General features: G+C 41.6%; 1 protein-coding gene across 1 annotated transcript in view; it reads right to left on the reverse strand.

Moving 5' to 3' along the window:
• LOC126272466 (sialin-like) overlaps window positions 1–17,905 on the reverse strand; it is a 220,739-nt gene that overhangs the window by 63,633 nt on the left and 139,201 nt on the right. Inside the window, exon 6 of the mRNA XM_049975344.1 lies at window positions 8,559–8,682. Within this exon, the coding sequence (XP_049831301.1) occupies window positions 8,559–8,682 (124 nt within the window). The remainder of the gene's footprint in view (window positions 1–8,558; window positions 8,683–17,905) is intronic.

Here is a 17,905-nt window from a genome sequence, read left to right on the forward strand (position 1 = left end):
TGGCCTGGAGTTCTGTAAAGGACAAGTTGGGGTCATGTTATAGGGACCTGAGAAATGATTGTGAAGCAATACTGGATATTAAGAATTGTTTTAAGGCTTAAAGGGCTAATTTTGAATCAATTTTGGTGGATCAAGTTTGGATGTGTCTGGAACTGTACAAGCAATGTGGAAATCACTAGGGGCAAGGTCAGACTGTATGGCAGGTGGTCCCAAGTTCCCTGCAAAATGACCACAGAGTTTTGGTGTTACAGAGGATAACCATATGGTCCACAGAGAATGCCTTGGTGCTTCTTCCTGGTGGCAGCACAGATGTGACAATGTGGAACAACGACTGTCAGCAATCATGGTTGCATATAGTAGCATGAAACCCAGCAGGAGCAGTCCACAATGATCCTATCACTTTCCAAAAAGATGGCAATGAAAGGAATTTTTTGTCACAGGTGAACCCAGATGTTCCCACACCACACTCTTCTGTTTGATTCCAGTGTGAAATGCATTGTTCATGTTTCACAGCCAGTAAAAATGCAGTCCAGGAAACAGTCACCCTTCTCAGGATACCAATGCAGATGATTCTGTGAAGCAATCATTTTCTTGCCTTTCATCATCCAACTGCTTAGGTAGCCACTGAAATGAAATTTTATGGTACCCTAAGGACCTGTGAACCATGCTGCAAACACTGCCATATGAAATGCCAAGCTCCCAGGAAATGTTCCTGAGGCGCATACGCCAATCCACTTTCACCATTGAATCCACACAAGAAATGTTGTTGCCAGTTGGTGGTGGATGTGGGCTCTCAAACACTCATTGTCATGCAAGCCTTCACAGCCTTATGTGAACTCACAACACCACCATCTGACACTATCCAAGCAAGATATTTTCCCCTGTAGGTGAGCAGTATTTCCCTGTGGATTTCACTCACCATTCACCCGTTATTCCATAGAAAACCAATCACTCTTTATTCATATGTCATGTATGTGTGAGGCACAGCCGTCATCTTAAACAACTGACAACAGTGCCCTGTTGTAGAAGAAAGGTCTACCGCTGGGGATGGATGTGTTGACTTCACATTTACAACTGTAGTTTGGCTAAAAAAATAGAGACAAAGAATTTCTGATTTGCCCTTGCTATTAACCCACTAACCTTGCTCAAAAGCAAATTTTATGTGCCATCACATCCAATCCTGGCACTGCTGATCCCTCCAAAACACAACTTAGGAGTGCACCTCTTGTCTCCCATTACTATCCTGGTCTTGAATGTATTAATCAGTCACTTTGAGAAGGCTGTGACTTCCTAAAATCATATCCTGAAATGAGGTCCATAAGGTCTATCATTTTGCCCATCACATCTAGTATATGCGGACATCATCAGGAACCTTCTTGATTGTGATTCAGCAATTTTCCAGAACCACTTCCTTTACTTCTTCCATATTGTCATCAATAATTGCTGTGCTTGGACGTCCATGCTGATCTTCAACTTCAACATTTTCTTGACCCTCTTTGAAATGTCTGTATCACTTGTGACTCTTTGTTTTCCTCACAGTAGATGTGCCAAAAGCCAGAGCCAACATTTTGAATGTGGTGCTGCTCTTTATTCCATTTTTCAAGCACAAATAATGCAGACTCTTTGATCCATTGTTTTTAAAAGTAAAAATTTGCTGAACATTCAAAAATATGTATAAATGTTTTGACTGTCAACAATAAATTAAATATTTGAAACAACTGAAAATGCAAACATACAACAATAAGATGTGTACCAACAAGATAAAAATAATTTGAAAATCCGATGTTAGAGCCTGTGAAATTAAAAAATTCCAATTATTTCTTGATCATACCTCACATAACACAAACTTAGCTTTCAACTTTTATTAATTCTAGCACGATCTTTTGTTGCAATACCTGTATTGCTTACTACTTTATCTTCCAAGTTTAAGCTCTCAGGTTTTCAAATCTTGTCTGGTGCAGCCTCCAACAGTCATCGGTCTTTCATTCTCATCCCAACTGGTAAGTCTCCCCCAACCTGGAGTTCTGGGTGACTTTCCCATAACTCTCCCCATTTGCTAAAGTTCTCCAGTCCTTTTCCTTCATCCCTCTTCCTTCTCCTTCAACCCCTCTGCCACAGGAAGGAGCCACTAGCTCTGAAAGCCTGCACATTTCCTTAACTTTTGTGTGTGTTTTCTCCTCCTGCCACTTAGTGAGTAGATCTTTTATCCATCCAATTATATTACAGTTTCAAAAACTGATCAGTTTCATTGATACATTAATTATATTGCATATACGTGACAATAAATGCAGATTCTAAAAAATTACTGTCCCAACATGTGTTTGATGCCAGGTCTGGATTAGGTAGACGGCCTAATTTATCTTGAACAGAATGAGCTCCTCCATGCTAACCAGCAGAGAGTCTGAAAAGATTGGCCATGTGAAACCCAGATAGTGCTTTTCTCACACAAAATGCTGAAGCCACAGATCAAGGCAATCAAGTAGATGCAGTGTTGCTTCACTTCCAAGAGGCATTTGACCGAGTACCAAACAAATTTCTATTACTGAAAGTACCTTAATACAGGGTACCATGGCAGATTTACGAATGGATTGAAAATCCTTGGTGAGCATGACACAGCACGTTATCTTGGATGGAGAGTCACTGACATGCCTAGAAGTAACTTAGGGCGTACCCCAAGGAGGTATGATAGCACTCTCAGTTCTTGCTGTATATCAATGATCTTGCAGACAGTATTAATAACAACTTCAGACTTTCCATTGATGATGCATTTATCTGTAATGTAGTACTGTCTGAAAAAAATCTGTACAAATATTCAGTCAGATATTGATAAGGTTTCAAAGTGGTGCAAAAAATGACAACTTACTTTAAGTGTTCAGAAATATGAAACTGTGCACTTCACAAAATGGAAAAAAAACCAACAGTATCCTATGACTACAATATCACTGAGTCACAGTTGGACCGTCATACAAATAAGTGTGTGTAAAAATTTATAAGAATATGAAATGTAATGATCACACAGCTATAGGTAAAGCAGGTAGCAGACTGTGGTTCATTGGAAGAATACAAGGGAAATGCAATCAGTCGAGAAAGGAGATCGCATCCTATAATAGTGCTGAAGTGTGTGGTGCCCATACCAAATAGGACTAACAGGGGATATTTAACAGATAAGAAGGAGGATTGTCACAAGTTTATATGACCCATGAGAAATTGTCACAAAGATGCTGAAAGAACAGGATTGACAGACACTTGAAATTAAGTGCAAACTGTCCCCTGAAAGCTGCTTTAGAGAATTTATAGAATAAACTGTAAGTGTTAGGTCTAGTAATATATTACATCCACAAAATATAGCTCCCACAGGGATCATGAAGACAAGATTAGACTAATTACAGTGCACACAGAAGAGATTATGCAATTCTTCTTACCGCATTGTGTATGTGGATGGAATGGGAAAAAGCCCTAATAACTGGTATAATGGGAAGCACCCTCTACCGCACATCTGAAATCCACTTATTTCCACAAACAAAGTTTTCCGGCATAATGACAAGTGACGGCACGAAGATAAAAAAATGCAAGAGCAGAGAAGGCTGTGAGATGACATCAGGGAATAATTCGCTGACTAGGACTGCACCATGACTGGAGCAGCCTCTAGCTCAAGAGAAAATAAGCACTGCTCCTGCCAGCCTTGCCCGGACAGTAGAAGACGGACTTTACTAGACACGGACTAAAAGAGACCACTACGATAGCCATTATTAGTGACCCATATCAAATGTGTGACAAAATTGCATGGACACTGTATATAGTGAAAGACATTTATTATTTGCATGTTGCCCATCGCTTGCAGCATCCATTGTAAACCAAAGTTAATTATTGTCAATTTATTTTATTGTAATAAAAACCATTAATGTGATTTGCTTGAATTTTATAGCTATCCGAGAAAGCACCACCCTTTAGGCACCCTATAGGAGATGAGTTGGCAGGACCCCACACTGGTGACGAGGAGTTACAAAAAATGGCCATGGAATTTTGTGTTCGCAGGCGCCTTAATTCTTTCTTGTCTTTTCTTTGCAGGGGCGTTTATTTGCTTTAACAGTCTCTTTTTGCTAATCAGTGTTTTCAAATGGGCATTGCAGAAATTTTCTTTGCATTTTTGCTTCTTTTACTTGCTTGCCTTTTCTGTTTGTTGCATTTGTCTCTTCCAAAATGCCCACCCCACCTATCCCACCCCCTGCTCAGGTGCCACAGTTGCAAGCATTAGATGCCACACAGCTAATACAGATGTTTCAGTTCCGGACACAGCAAATCTCCACCCTGCTCAACACAGTGCAGCAGCTACTAGTCAGCACTGTGCGTCCGAAAGAACAAGTACCACCTACAGCAACACCTATTGCTATACCGCCTTTTTGACAGTTTTGTGAACAAGACGAGGAATGGGTCAAGTGGTTGTCCCAATCTGAAGCTCACATCCACGCTCACAACATCCCAGGTATGGCGAGAAGCCTCTTATCCATGGTAGGAAGTGCAGTGTTCCGTCTTATCCATAAACCTTTTCCTAACGCCACCCCAAGTGAACTTGCTTGCAAACAAGTTATCGCTTCACTAAATAACTATTATGACCAACAAGTGAGTGTGGTAGCAGCTACGTATCAATTCTTTAATTGCAAAAAATGGTCAGAACAAACTTATCACAAGTGGGCAACAGATTTGCAGGGCATGACAAGAAAATGCAAATTCAAATGTGCTTGCAGTGCTTTATATTCAGATGTTATGTTGCATGATGCGATCATCTACAATTTACATGATGTCAAACCCAGAGAAAAAATTTTGGAACTGTCCAATCCATCATTTCAGCAGGTAGTGCAAATCTTAGATCAGTACGATTCTGGTGCCCTGTAGGCTGATAAACTCGAGCAGATAACTGTTTGTCAGGTTGAGTCCCTTGTTTGCGATCGCCCCAGTCACCAGCAGCTTGTGCTAGTCACACTGAGTAAACAATGCTCCATGCTACATAAGCAGTTTGCTTAGCAGGATGCTACACAGGTGAACAGAATTAAGTCTTGCACTCGGTGCTATTCACAGCATAAACACCAACTCTGTCCCTCCCAACAAACTCAGTGTTACGCTTGTGGTACAAAAGGACATGTACAATCTGTATGTTTGGGATGGAACAAACATAAGAATATGGCCCACTCACAAAAATCTCATCACAAGGCCCATGTCATTAATGCACTATATTCGAAGTCTGCAAAAGGCATTCGTAAAACTGGCACACGAGCAGTTTCTTCACTGATATGCGAGTGGAACCAACTTTTTCTTCATTTACTTCTTTGTGGGAAACGTCAGAAATTTCAGTTGGACATGGGTGCCTCTGTTACATTGCTCAATCGTCACACATATGAACTATTAGGCTCCCCATGCTTGTCTAAAAATAGGACGCAACTGACAGCTTATAATGGACGAGACATTCCTGGTCTAGGAAAATGTACATTGCCAGTCATGTATTGCTCACATAAGAGAACAGTGACTTTTACAGTGATAACATCATGTGATGTGATAACATGTTTGGTCTTGTAACAGCACCAGAGAAGGAAAATTGCTACTCACCATATAGCGGAGTTGCTGAGTCGCGACAGGCACAACAAAAAGATGCACATAATTATAGCTTTCCGACATTAAGGCCTTTCTCAGCAGTAGACACACACACACACACACACACACACACACACACACACACACACACACATGCAAACTCAACTTGCACACATGTCTGCAGTCTCAGAGAGCTGAAACCACACTGCGAGCAGCAGCACCAGTGGATGATGGGAATGGCGACTGGGTGGTGGTAAGGAGGAGGCTGGGACGGAGAGGGATAGTATTGTGGGAGTGGCGGACAGTGAAGTGTTGCAGTTTAGATGGAGGGCAGGAGAGAAGGTGTGGAGGGGGGAGTGGTAAGTAGTGGAAAGGAGAGAAACAAAAATAAAAGAAATTAAAAGACTGGGTGTGACGATGAAATGACTGCTGTGTAGTGCTGGAATGAGAACAGGGAGGGGGCTAGATGGGTGGGGACAGTGACTAACGAAGGTTGAGGCCAGGAGAGTTACGGAAACGTAGGATGTATTGCAGGGAAAGTTCCCACGTGTGCAATTCCGAAAAGCTCGTGTTGGTGGGAAGGATCCATATGGCACAGGCTGTGAAGCAGTCACTGAAATGAGGGATATCATGTTTGGCAGCGTGTCCAGCAACAGGGTGGTCCACTTGTTTTTTGGCCACAGTTTGTTGGTGGACATTCATGCGGACAGACAGCTTGTTGGTTGTCATGCCTACATAGAATGCAGCACAGTAGTTGCAGCTTAGCTTGTAAATCACATGACTGGTTTCACAGGAAGCCCTGCCTGCGTGAGGGAGATAAAATGGCCAAAATGCTTGGCCAGTCCATTAATTAGTGCATGGTGCTACAGCAACAACTGATTCCAAGAAAGGTTGCACACAGAAATATATTTAAAATTGGGGAAATAAAATACTGTAGAGATGCAGGCCTTAAATCCCACTGTCAGTCTCTCATGGCAAATGTCCAATTCTTCTAGCCTAATGAGTTCTCAAGTGATAAGTTCACACACACATTCTCAATCTCTCTCTCTCTCTCTCTTTCTCTCTCTCTCTCTCCCTTCCTCCCCTCCCACTCTCCCTTTCCCTCTCTCCTGTTTCCAATAAGCTTTCTGGGAAGTTTCCCTTAGTTATCAGGCAGATGCTCGAACTGCAAATCTCTTCCAAAATATTCTTCCTCTGTCCCAGTTTCAGTCCATAGGGAACAAAAGAGCCCTACAATGGGCCAGATATTAAACAGACCACCCTGTCATTTGAGGCTGAAGATGAAAATTCAGAACAAAGTCTGCATTTAAGCTTTCCAGTGAATGTTCATAGGGGCACTTCTTTCAGTGTACATCATAGTTTGCACCACAGTCACAAGCAGGCGACTCTAACCAGACCCAATGACATGGAGAAGATGCAGTTCATCAAACATTACAGTGATCCTACTTGTTTTATCCAGGTGGAAAGAAGGTGGCTGAACTTAATCAATTTTGGACAAGAATCACTTTTGTGACAAGTCTTTGAGGATTTCACTGAGACCATTCTTGTCTTCACATTCCATGAGATGTAAAATATATCACAGCTAATTCTTGGAGTATCTCTTGGGCAGGTTTGTGTGGTTTCAGTCTCATTGCAGCACTTTTTTTCTGTTTCTTGATGAATGTAAAGAGAGCAGTTCTTTACTTTCCTGGACTGTAACCTAGCAAGGGCATTACACCATTTGACATGAGAATGGGCGTTTTATCAGAATGAAGAAGAGTGGAGACCAACATACCAGACACATGTCTTACCATGTAGCGCAGCTGGAAACTGACCGGTCTGTTGTGGGCACTATTTGGCCATTTGGCAGAGAAATATTCAGCTGGTGAATTTATGTTAAAGCAGTCACTCACAGCAGTATTTGCATTTGCTCCCTGTTAAGTTTTGGGTAGTCTTCCCAGTAAGTTATTATGGCTTTTAGGTTTAGAAGATAGTTTATGAAGATGGCACCAGCAGGTTAAGGATGTTTCTAAGGTTACATAGAGGTCCTTGTGGGTAAGACACTATGGTAGTATGTAACTTCTGAACCTGCTCACAGGTTGATAATTTGCTTATTAATTACTTGTTATTTTATAAAAGTATTAATTCATCTTCTGAAGGTCTTTGGACAGTGCAGTCTCCAACTCATTGACATCTCTTCTTTGTATAGTGTGTTTCTTGTCATCTGTATAGATAAAACTGCGAGGTAACATTTCTGGATAGTCATAAATAAGCAAGCTGAAGAGAACTGCAGGCAGTACTGAATCCTGTGACAAGTAATTGTTACGCTCTGGAATTTTATAAGGAAATGTTCTGTATGGGTTTCAAAAATGTATTACCAAGTATATTTTTTATCACAGTGAAGATCTTGTAATATGGATGGTACGCCCTTATTGAGTTTAAATATAAGTCTTCTTTTAAAATAGTGGCATAAAAAGTTGAGAGGTCAATGAATACTGAGACATTCTTTGTATTTGTCTCAAATTCTTTTTCCAGATAGGGAGTCAAGGCAAGTACTGCAGTTTAAACTATGTCACAAACCAGCGATGTAGTACACTGGAACTTGAGCTTACCCAACCGTTTCAGTCTTTGTGACGGTTTCACTCACTGAATCAAATGTTCAACATGCCTCTAGGTCCAACAGTTTCAAACAGTTTCACTCAGTGCACTGTGGGGCTAGCTGACTTGGGAGAAGCAAGGTGTTAGAACATAATCATATCACTGGGGTTACAATAAATGTGAATGGTATCTGTCATCGAAAGATAAGTGTCTGATTAAAGTCCTGACCAAGCATACTTTACTTACTTACTACAGAAGTTAACCATGAGTACATGGGCAAAGGAAAACAGTTTTTCATTTCACCTCCCACTTTTGTCAGTGAAAACATTAATCCAGTCTCAATATTTCTAAATGAGTGCTGACTGAGTAGCTAGGTGAGTTTCAGGAGGACTCACCTTTCATGAAGGTGGGCAGCTCTGTGAGCATTGTGTAAAAGCCCCAGTTGGCTGTGAAGTTGGCCACCAGCACTGCCCATACAGGCAGCGATGTCAGCAGACTCTTCCATGGGTATTCTTGGTTCTGAAACATAATATGAAACTGATGAAATTAAAGCCATGTGGCTGAGTGGGAGCAACAAGTAAACTCTAAATTCACAATCAGAGGAATGAATGACAGTGCCCAAGGTATGATGGCAAACACGCATTATGGGCAGATCATAAGTAAAGAGTAGAAGCATATATAAAAAAAAAAACCATCCTCAGTGTTAAAAACCACTGATAAATGCAGAACTAAAGTGACATCATAACTGTCACCATCACAATCAATGTATTTTTGGAATCTTAGCTTAACCCACACTCAATGCCCATGATCACCATCTAAGACTAGTTGCCATGATGTGAATGACACAAAAGTCATCAAACATTGACCCATGATAATTGGAAGAAAGCAATATTATGTGATGACTTAAAACCATCCTGTATCTGTCAACAGATCTTACCTTGGTTCAGTATTTTAGTAATGTTTATAAAAAAGAAGTGTTTCAGCCTGAAAAAAGTTACACATAGAGTAACAAGTGCAAGATAATGTCTGTGCAGAATTAAAAAGTTGATGTTGATGTTGTGCAGCATCTCACAGATGACCAGCACACTTTATTTACTCACTATTGTTCATTAGATACAGTGGCGGAATTGTGATGCCTTCTATCTTCGAAGTAACTAAAAGCAAACATATTTAGTTCATCAACATGATGCTAGTTGCAGTCAAGTGTTGGAGGGGGGGGGGGGGGGGAGAGGTTGTTTCCGAAGCTGCATCCCAGGAGTCTACCAGACATCATGAAATATTTGTCTTTACTAACAGTAAATATTTTTTGTCTTTACTAACAGTAAATATATATATTTTTTTTAACTTTTAATGTTTTCGTTAGCAATAGCTGTTGCTAACAGGTATTTACTTATCTTTAAATCTAATATGACCTCACATAAGACCTACTTCACTCTCGAAAATGCACGTGACTGGAAAATTGTACTCCAGCTATTGGAGGAAGGTGATCAATCAGATGATGACTTTAGTAGTTACAGTGATGTATAAGAATGTGGTGCGGAAACAAGAGAAGCAAATACCGACACTGAGCAAGACAGTCTCCAGTGATAGTGACAATGGAGCGAGACACAGTGTCCAGTGATAGTGACAATGATAATCTTGTAGATAAATGTGTTCTGGGAAGGAAAAAAATCTACAAAATGGCCAAAGCTGTGTTAACCAAAAAATGTTTGAACTCTATGACAAAATGTTGTCAGTCATTTACAGGGAGTGAAAGTGGCTGCAAAGAATGCAAGAACACCAGTGAAATGTTGGGAATGCTTTTTTGACAATGGGATGCTCTCTAGCATTGTTGAGTACACCAATGAAAAGATAAATATGGTACGGGGACATTATTCCACAGAAAGAGATGCTCATTTGACAGACACAACTGAAATAAAAGTTGTGTTAGGGGTACTACATTTATGTGTAGCAAGAAAACACAACCATACAAACACGGAAGACATATGGGTCTGCAATAAAATGAGAGCCGAGTTATGTCACCTGACAATGACCGAAAAGTGATTTACGTTCCTCTTATACTGTTTAAGGTTCAACAACAGGGATACCCAAGAGGAAAGAAAGAAGATTGATAATTTAGCTCCTATGCATGAAATATTTTCTTTCTTTGTGGAAAACTGTAGAAATGCTTATTCAGTTGGGGAGTACTGCACTATTCATGGAAAGCTAGAAACTTTCAGGGACAAATGTTTCTGCAGGCAGCACATCCCTAGCAAAACAAGTAAATACAGGTTAAAACTATTTGCTTTGGTGGATGCTAGGATGTGTTACACTGCCAATCTGGATATATAAACTGGTAATCAGCCTCGAGGGCAATTTGCAATTAATAACAAACCAGCAGATGTTGTGAATGGTTTCACTTTTGCATTATTAGGATGTAACCACAGATAGTTGATTCACCTCCTTATAATTAGCTGATGACTTACTTCAGAGGAATCCTACTCTGGTTGGAACTATGAGGGACAAATAATATGAAACTCCGCCTGAGTTCACGCACATAAAGAAACGGGTGGCAGGAACAACACTATTCGACTTTCAGAAAACTCAACTCTAATGTCACTACGAAAAACAAGGCGGTCCTGATACTCTCCACAATGCATTACAATAACTCGATGCTATAACTGGTGATATGAAAATGCCAGAAATGATAATATAATGCTACCAAATAATATAATGCTACCAAATCACGAGTCGATCAGCTGTGTAGAACTTATGACGAATTCAAAAAAACCAACAGATGATAGTTGATGAACATTGCAGCTATAAATGCACAAATGACATACCATGCAAATAATACTATGTTAGCACCAGGCGCACAGAGTTTCTGGAACTATTTGCGCGTAATCATGCTGACGATTATTTGTGTGACGTTCTCAGTGTTCATTATCGTCAAGAGACCTCAGGCGAGGTATTCGGAGTTTTTCCAGATGAAGGCGCCGTCCAGCCCACAGAAGAGGACCGAGGCTCGGAAAGACAGAGATACTGTGAATGCGGTCGTTCAAACAACCAATATACCAAGTACTAATCCTTCAGCTTTAAGAAATCTCTCCGTTTAGAACATGCACAGCACGTAAGCGCTGACTGATACTTGTACAGCTCATTTAATTTGATGTTTCTGTTATAAACTGTATAAGGACTTAAGTACTAGGAATGCTTTCATGTAAGGACCTTAATGAAATTTTCTGAAAAGTATGTGATACCGGCAATGGTTTGCACGATCGTGACGAATGAGGTTACAGACTGCGTACGTAATGTGACACTCAACAGCTTTTGATGTATATTTATACTTAAAAATCGGATAAGTAAAATACATTCTACCAGTCAGAATTTTTCGTTTTACTTCATTAGTACCGTTAAACGTATAAATTTTAACAGATCGAACGAAATATACATTGTTACAAGAATGCTGTTGGCGTCTGTGAGATGCCACGCTTCCTATTATGAAACAAAGTCCCACGCGACCACTGAGATAAATGAACAAACCTCACCTAGTGCAATCACATTTACCTTTGCTTTATGCGAACAGTACTCTTCATTTGAATATTGTCGTCTTGTTTTCAAACTGATTAAAATCTGATAAAGTTTTCATCTTCTTTTGTAATTTGTGAACAGGGATTGAATTTCTCATTTGCAACCTACTTGATTAATCATTACCTTTTCGCATAATGAAGTAAAATATTATGCTGGATTCATTCAAGCAATATTTTTTTTCGAGGACAAAATTTTCGACTTTGTCTGTTACTTTTATTTAAAAATTGACATAAATGTTAACATATACATAGATACAAGGTGTTTCAAAAATGACCGGTATATTTGAAACGGCGATACAAACTAAACGAGCAGCGATAGAAATACACCGTTTGTTGCAATATGCTTGGGAGAACAGTACATTTTCAGGCACACAAACTTTCGAAATTACAGTAGTTACAATTGTCAACAACAGATGGCGCTGCGGTCTGGGAAACTCTAAAGTATGATATTTTCCACATATCCACCATGCGTAGCAATAATATGGCGTAGTCTCTGAATGAAATTACCCGAAACCTTTGACAACGTGTCTGGCGGAATGGCTTCACATGCAGATGAGATGTACTGCTTCAGCTGTTCAATTGTTTCTGGATTCTGGAGGTACACCTGGTCTTTCAAGTGTCCCCACAGAAAGAAGTCACAGGGGTTCATGTCTGGCGAATAGGGAGACCAATCCACGCCGCCTCCTGTATGTTTCGGATAGCCCAAAGCAATCACACGATCATCGAAATATTCATTCAGGAAATTAAAGACGTCGGCCGTGCGATGTGGCCGGGCACCATCTTGCATAAACCACGAGGTGTTCGCAGTGTCGTCTAAGGCAGTTTGTACCGCCACAAATTCACGAAGAATGTCCAGATAGCGTGATGCTGTAATCGTTTCGGATCTCAAAAATGGGCCAATGATTCCTTTGGAAGAAATGGCGGCCCAGACCAGTACTTTTTGAGGATGCAGGGACGATGGGACTGCTACATGGGGCTTTTCGGTTCCCCATATGCGCCAGTTCTGTTTATTGATGAAGCCGTCCAGGTAAAAATAAGCTTCGTCAGTAAACCAAATGCTGCCCACATGCATATCGCCGTCATCAATCCTGTGCACTATATCGTTCGCGAAAGTCTCTCGTGCAGCAATGGTAGCGGCGCTGAGGGGTTGCCGCGTTTGAATTTTGTATGGATAGAGGTGTAAACTGTGGCACATGAGACCATACGTGGACGTAGGCGTCATTTGGACAGCAGCTGCAACACGGCGAACGGAAACCCGAGGATCACCTGCTGCACTAGCTGCGCGTTGCCCTCTGTGGCTGCCGTACGCGGGCGCCCTACCTTTCCAGCACGTTCATCCGTCACGTTCCCAGTCAGTTGAAATTTTTCAAACAGATCCTTTATTGTATCGCTTTTCGGTCCTTTGGTTACATTAAACCTCCATTGAAAACTTAGTCTTGTTGCAACAACACTGTGTTCTAGGCGGTGGAATTCCAACACCGGAAAAATCCTCTGTTCTAAGGAATAAACCATGTTGTCCACAGCACACTTGCACGTTGTGAACAGCACACGCTTACAGCAGAAAGACGACGTACAGAATGGCGCACCCACAGACTGCGTTGTCTTCTATATCTTTCACATCACTTGCAGCGCCATCTGTTGTTGAAAATTGTAACTACTGTAATTTCGAAAGTTTGTCCGCCTGAAAATGTACTGTTGTCCCAAGCATATTGCAACAAACGATGTATTTCTATCGCTGCTCGTTTAGTTTTTATTGCCGTTTCAAATATACCGGTCATTTTTGAAACACCCTGTACATACATACTGTATGAGATGTCGTACTGTAAATTTGTTTAAACACAATAGGAGTTTGTGCAATTGTAGGACTTAATGTTGTTTACTCCACTGTTCCACGAAATCGTAAAAATTATGCAGAGTCATAGTTTACTGTTGTGGCTTGTTCATAGTTTCTTGTGTATTACTTGCACTCGCGGCGCGTGAGTCAAATGTCACGTGGTAGTTCGAACAAGCTTGGACGTTGCTTTGTATCGGGAAATCCCGCTCGAACGTGAATATCGTTTGCCCAGCCCTACTATATGCTGAGTAACTAAAATGAGAACAAAACAACTGACGTTACGCTGGAATCGGTGGATTTGGTTGTGGTAGATTGATCAGGCTAGGCTAGATTGAACTGTGATAATTGTGGATTTGAGAAGCTAGATAAAGGTTGCAGTTAACAGATGGACCAGTATTGTTTTAAGCGCCCGACACACGAAAGACGGACTGCAGTGTTGCTTCGCGTACTATGTTGCCTGCAATCGGTCGCTCGCCTCGAGATACCATACACGAGCGATTTTCCAAGCAATTGCAATCATTATTGTAGACGTCATTGTGTCGAGAAGTTTTGCTATGGATACTGAACTGCTGTGTTTAGCAGCAGTTGCTGTTGATATGCGTATCCCCACGAATAATTGCGAAACATAAATTTAAATAGACGTTATTAAACGTGTCTTGAAACGCTTTTTTTTTTTTTTTTTTTGGGAAATGTGGATTACTTTATAGAATATGTTACACTTTCGGCTGGTGCCAAATGGACTGTGTACATCTTTCCAGCGTGCCGATACAGTTTCTTTAGGTTTATTACTTCTCAATTCCTTTTTTATTCATTAATTTTATTGTTAAACTGCTGGTATATAGGCCTACACAGTTTACTCGATATGTCAATAGAGATGATGATGATATTTGGTTTGTGGGGCGCTCAACTGTACAGTTACTAGCACTCGACTATAGAAGTGTTGTCGGTAGCAGAACTACTGATTACTGTGACTCTCGTTATACATTGTATCAACGAGAATTAAATTATATGAAATGACAAGAGACTTGAGTAGAACTGTATAATAGATCTGCTCTGAACATTTAAATTAAAATGTCCTCTCAACATTACAGCAGGTAGGCTACGCATGTTATTCTGTTGAGAAGTTAAAAACTTCAATAATGCGTTTAATTATTTTATAAATAACACAAAATGATGGAGCCCATTGTATTTCGACTTCCCATCAATTCTACTTCTATAGCACAAACTTCAAAAAGCTAATCACCGTAGTACCGGTATCGGAGGGTGTATTCTGTATTACTTCTTAATATAAACGTTACTTCGGCTTCCGTTTCACTTCGCAGACTACATCGTGGTCTCTGGATCACTATAAATTCCAGCGCAAATTTGATACGTGATTTGGGCAAAGCCTAACTAACTAAAACTGTAGAACTAAGTTTAATAATTAGAGAAACGAGTCGCTGCCATATTGCTAACCAGCCAGACAGCCATATTGCGAACTCGAATCGCATGCGATCCGTCAGATTGCCAGGAATTTCCTTGCGACCAACGATCAGTGACCGATCGCTGCGAATTGTCCACACAAGAAAACTCTACCATGCGATCGGTTACCCATGCAACAGATCGCTGCAATCTGTCGCTCGTGGGGGGGGGGGGGGGGGGGGGGGGGCTATAGCGAGCGGGGAACGTCACGTGAACCAAACGCCAGCAGAACGCTGTTGTAGCGACCTCGTGTTAGCCACTCATCACTGAGGCTGAGGCTGCAATCTGCAAATGAAAGGTGTGCATTCGTGCAAAGAGTAACGAAGATTGCTTAGGAATACTCCAGCGTGCCTCTGGACGAAATGTTAAGCAGGTGACAGTTTTTCAGTGTTGTAAATGTGGCGGTAGTGAAAATTTCTAGTTTGTACCATTTTACATTTTGGGAAACAGACATGATCGTTTTTGAACTGGTCAGCTTAATTGAGGAGTTATTAATACTTAAATTTTAATGGAAACGTAAGTTACTAGCAATGTCGGAACGGTGAAGTTATAGGCGCCCTTATGAAAATTAGTAGAAACGAATGTGGATAAAACGCCTAAAATGTTATAAAACAGGGAAGAGTAGGTCTTACATAATTACACTCACTATCCGCAATGTTACACACGGCTACCTGCACAATCTCACATTCTGTAAGACAGCATAAACACGGTCAGACATTCTAAAACTCTCAATTAAAGTACAAGTAATACAAGAGGAAAGTTAAAATAATTATACAGGAATATGTGACTGATCAAAACATGAATTAGCCAGAAACCCGGAGAACCGATTAAAATTTTCCCCCTCCTCCTATAACTAAAATTTTAGGGAGCAAGCCGGGCATTGCCCGGAACCATTAAAGTCGTAACTTATTCATGTAATTGCCAGTTAAAATACAGGGCAAATTTGTCAGTAAATTACACTACTGGCCATTAAAATTGCTACACCACTAATATGACGAGCTATAGAGACGAAATTTAACCGACAGGAAGAAGATCCTGTGATATGCAAATGATAAGCTTTCCAGATCATTCACACAAGGTTGGCGCCGGTGGCGACATGAGGAAAGTTTCCAGCAGCTGACCGACGTTGCCTGGTGAAACGTTGTTGTGATGCCTTGTGTAAGGAGGAGAAATGCGTACCATCACGTTTCCGGCTTTGATAAAGGTCGGATTGTAGCCTATCGCGATTACGGTTTATCGTATAGCGACATTGCTACTCGCGTTGGTCGAGATCCAATGACTGTTGGTAGAATAAGGAATCGGTGGGTTCAGGAGGGTAATACGGAACGCCGTGCTCGACCCAACGGCCTCGTATCACTAGGAGTCGAGATGACAGCCATTTTATCCTCAGAGCTATAACGGATCGTGCAGCCACGTCTCGATCCCTGAGTCAAAAGATGGGGACGTTTACAAGACAACAAGCATCTGCACGAACAGTTCGACGACGTTTGCAGCAGCATGGACTATCAGCTCGGAGACCGTGGCTGCGGTTACCCTTGACGCTGCATCACAGACAGGAGCGCCTGCGATGGTGCACTCAACGACGAACCTGGGTGCACGAATGGCAAAACGTCATTTTTTTGGATGAATCCAGGAACTGTTTACAGCATCATGATAGTCGCATCCGTGTTTGGCGACATGGCGGTGAACGCACATTGGAAGCATGTATTCGTCATCGCCATACTGGCGTATCACCCGGCATAATGGTATGGGGTACCATTGGTTACGTCTTGGTCACCTCTTGTTCGCATTGACGGCACTTTGAACAGTGGACGTTACATTTCAGATGTGCTACGACTCGTGGCTCTACCCTTCATTCGATCCCTGTGAAACCCTACATTTCAGCAGGATAATGTACGACCGCATGTTGCAGGTCCTGTACGGGCCTTTCTGGATACAGGCTGCTGCCCTGGCCAGCACATTCTCCAGGTCTCTCACCAATTGAAAACGTCTGGTCAATGGTGGCCGAGCAGCTGGCATGTCACACGACAGTCACTACTCTTGATGAACTGTGATATTGTGTTGAAGCTGCATGGGCAGCTGTATCTGTACACGACATCCAAGCTCTGTTTGACTCAATGCCTAGGCGTATCAAGCCCGTTGTTACGGCCTGAGGTGGTTGTTCTGGGTACTGATTTCTCAGGATCTATGCACCCAAATTGCGTGAAAATGTAATCACATGTCAGTTCTAGTATAATATATTTGTCCAATGGGTATAGCCACTTTAATGGCCAGTGGTGTGGCTGCTGCCCTCTTGTCTGAATATAAAATACAATTTACTAAAATGTGGTGCTCCGAAATCTGTACGCTACAAACCGCCCATGTTAGAGCGTCCTCTCGCTACAGAAAGAGCCCGTGCATCATAGGGCTGTGTCCTGTAAGGAGACAAGCGAGAAGGACCTCATCCAGCCCGTCTGACCGGAAGGAGATACGCCATGACCGAGCTGTCGATTTTACTAGGCACAGCTTACTGTATGTCACTGCCAGCCACTCTCCATCCAACCTACACATGACTCAGTACCTAAGGAGTGAGGTGACACTACGTAGAGGATAGCACATGGAACTATCTGATCATCGCAACACGCCTCCTTGGCTGCTAAATCTGCCATTTTGTTTCCCTTAATAACCACGTGGTCTAGTAATCAGCAGAAAGTACCTCCTTCCCAGCCTCTGTAGGTGCAGTGTGGCGTCCTGGACGTTCTGTTCTACTTTATCTGCCGGGTAAGAGTGTTATAAAGAGTTCAGGGAGCTCATGGAGTCGGAACAGAAGAGTAATTTAGCAGTCGTGACACATCTCATCTGCTTCAGTTCCCTCAAGATCGAATATGATTCAGCACCG

Source organism: Schistocerca gregaria, chromosome 5, assembly GCF_023897955.1.
Source record: "Schistocerca gregaria isolate iqSchGreg1 chromosome 5, iqSchGreg1.2, whole genome shotgun sequence".
Classification (NCBI taxonomy): Eukaryota; Metazoa; Arthropoda; class Insecta; order Orthoptera; family Acrididae; genus Schistocerca; species Schistocerca gregaria.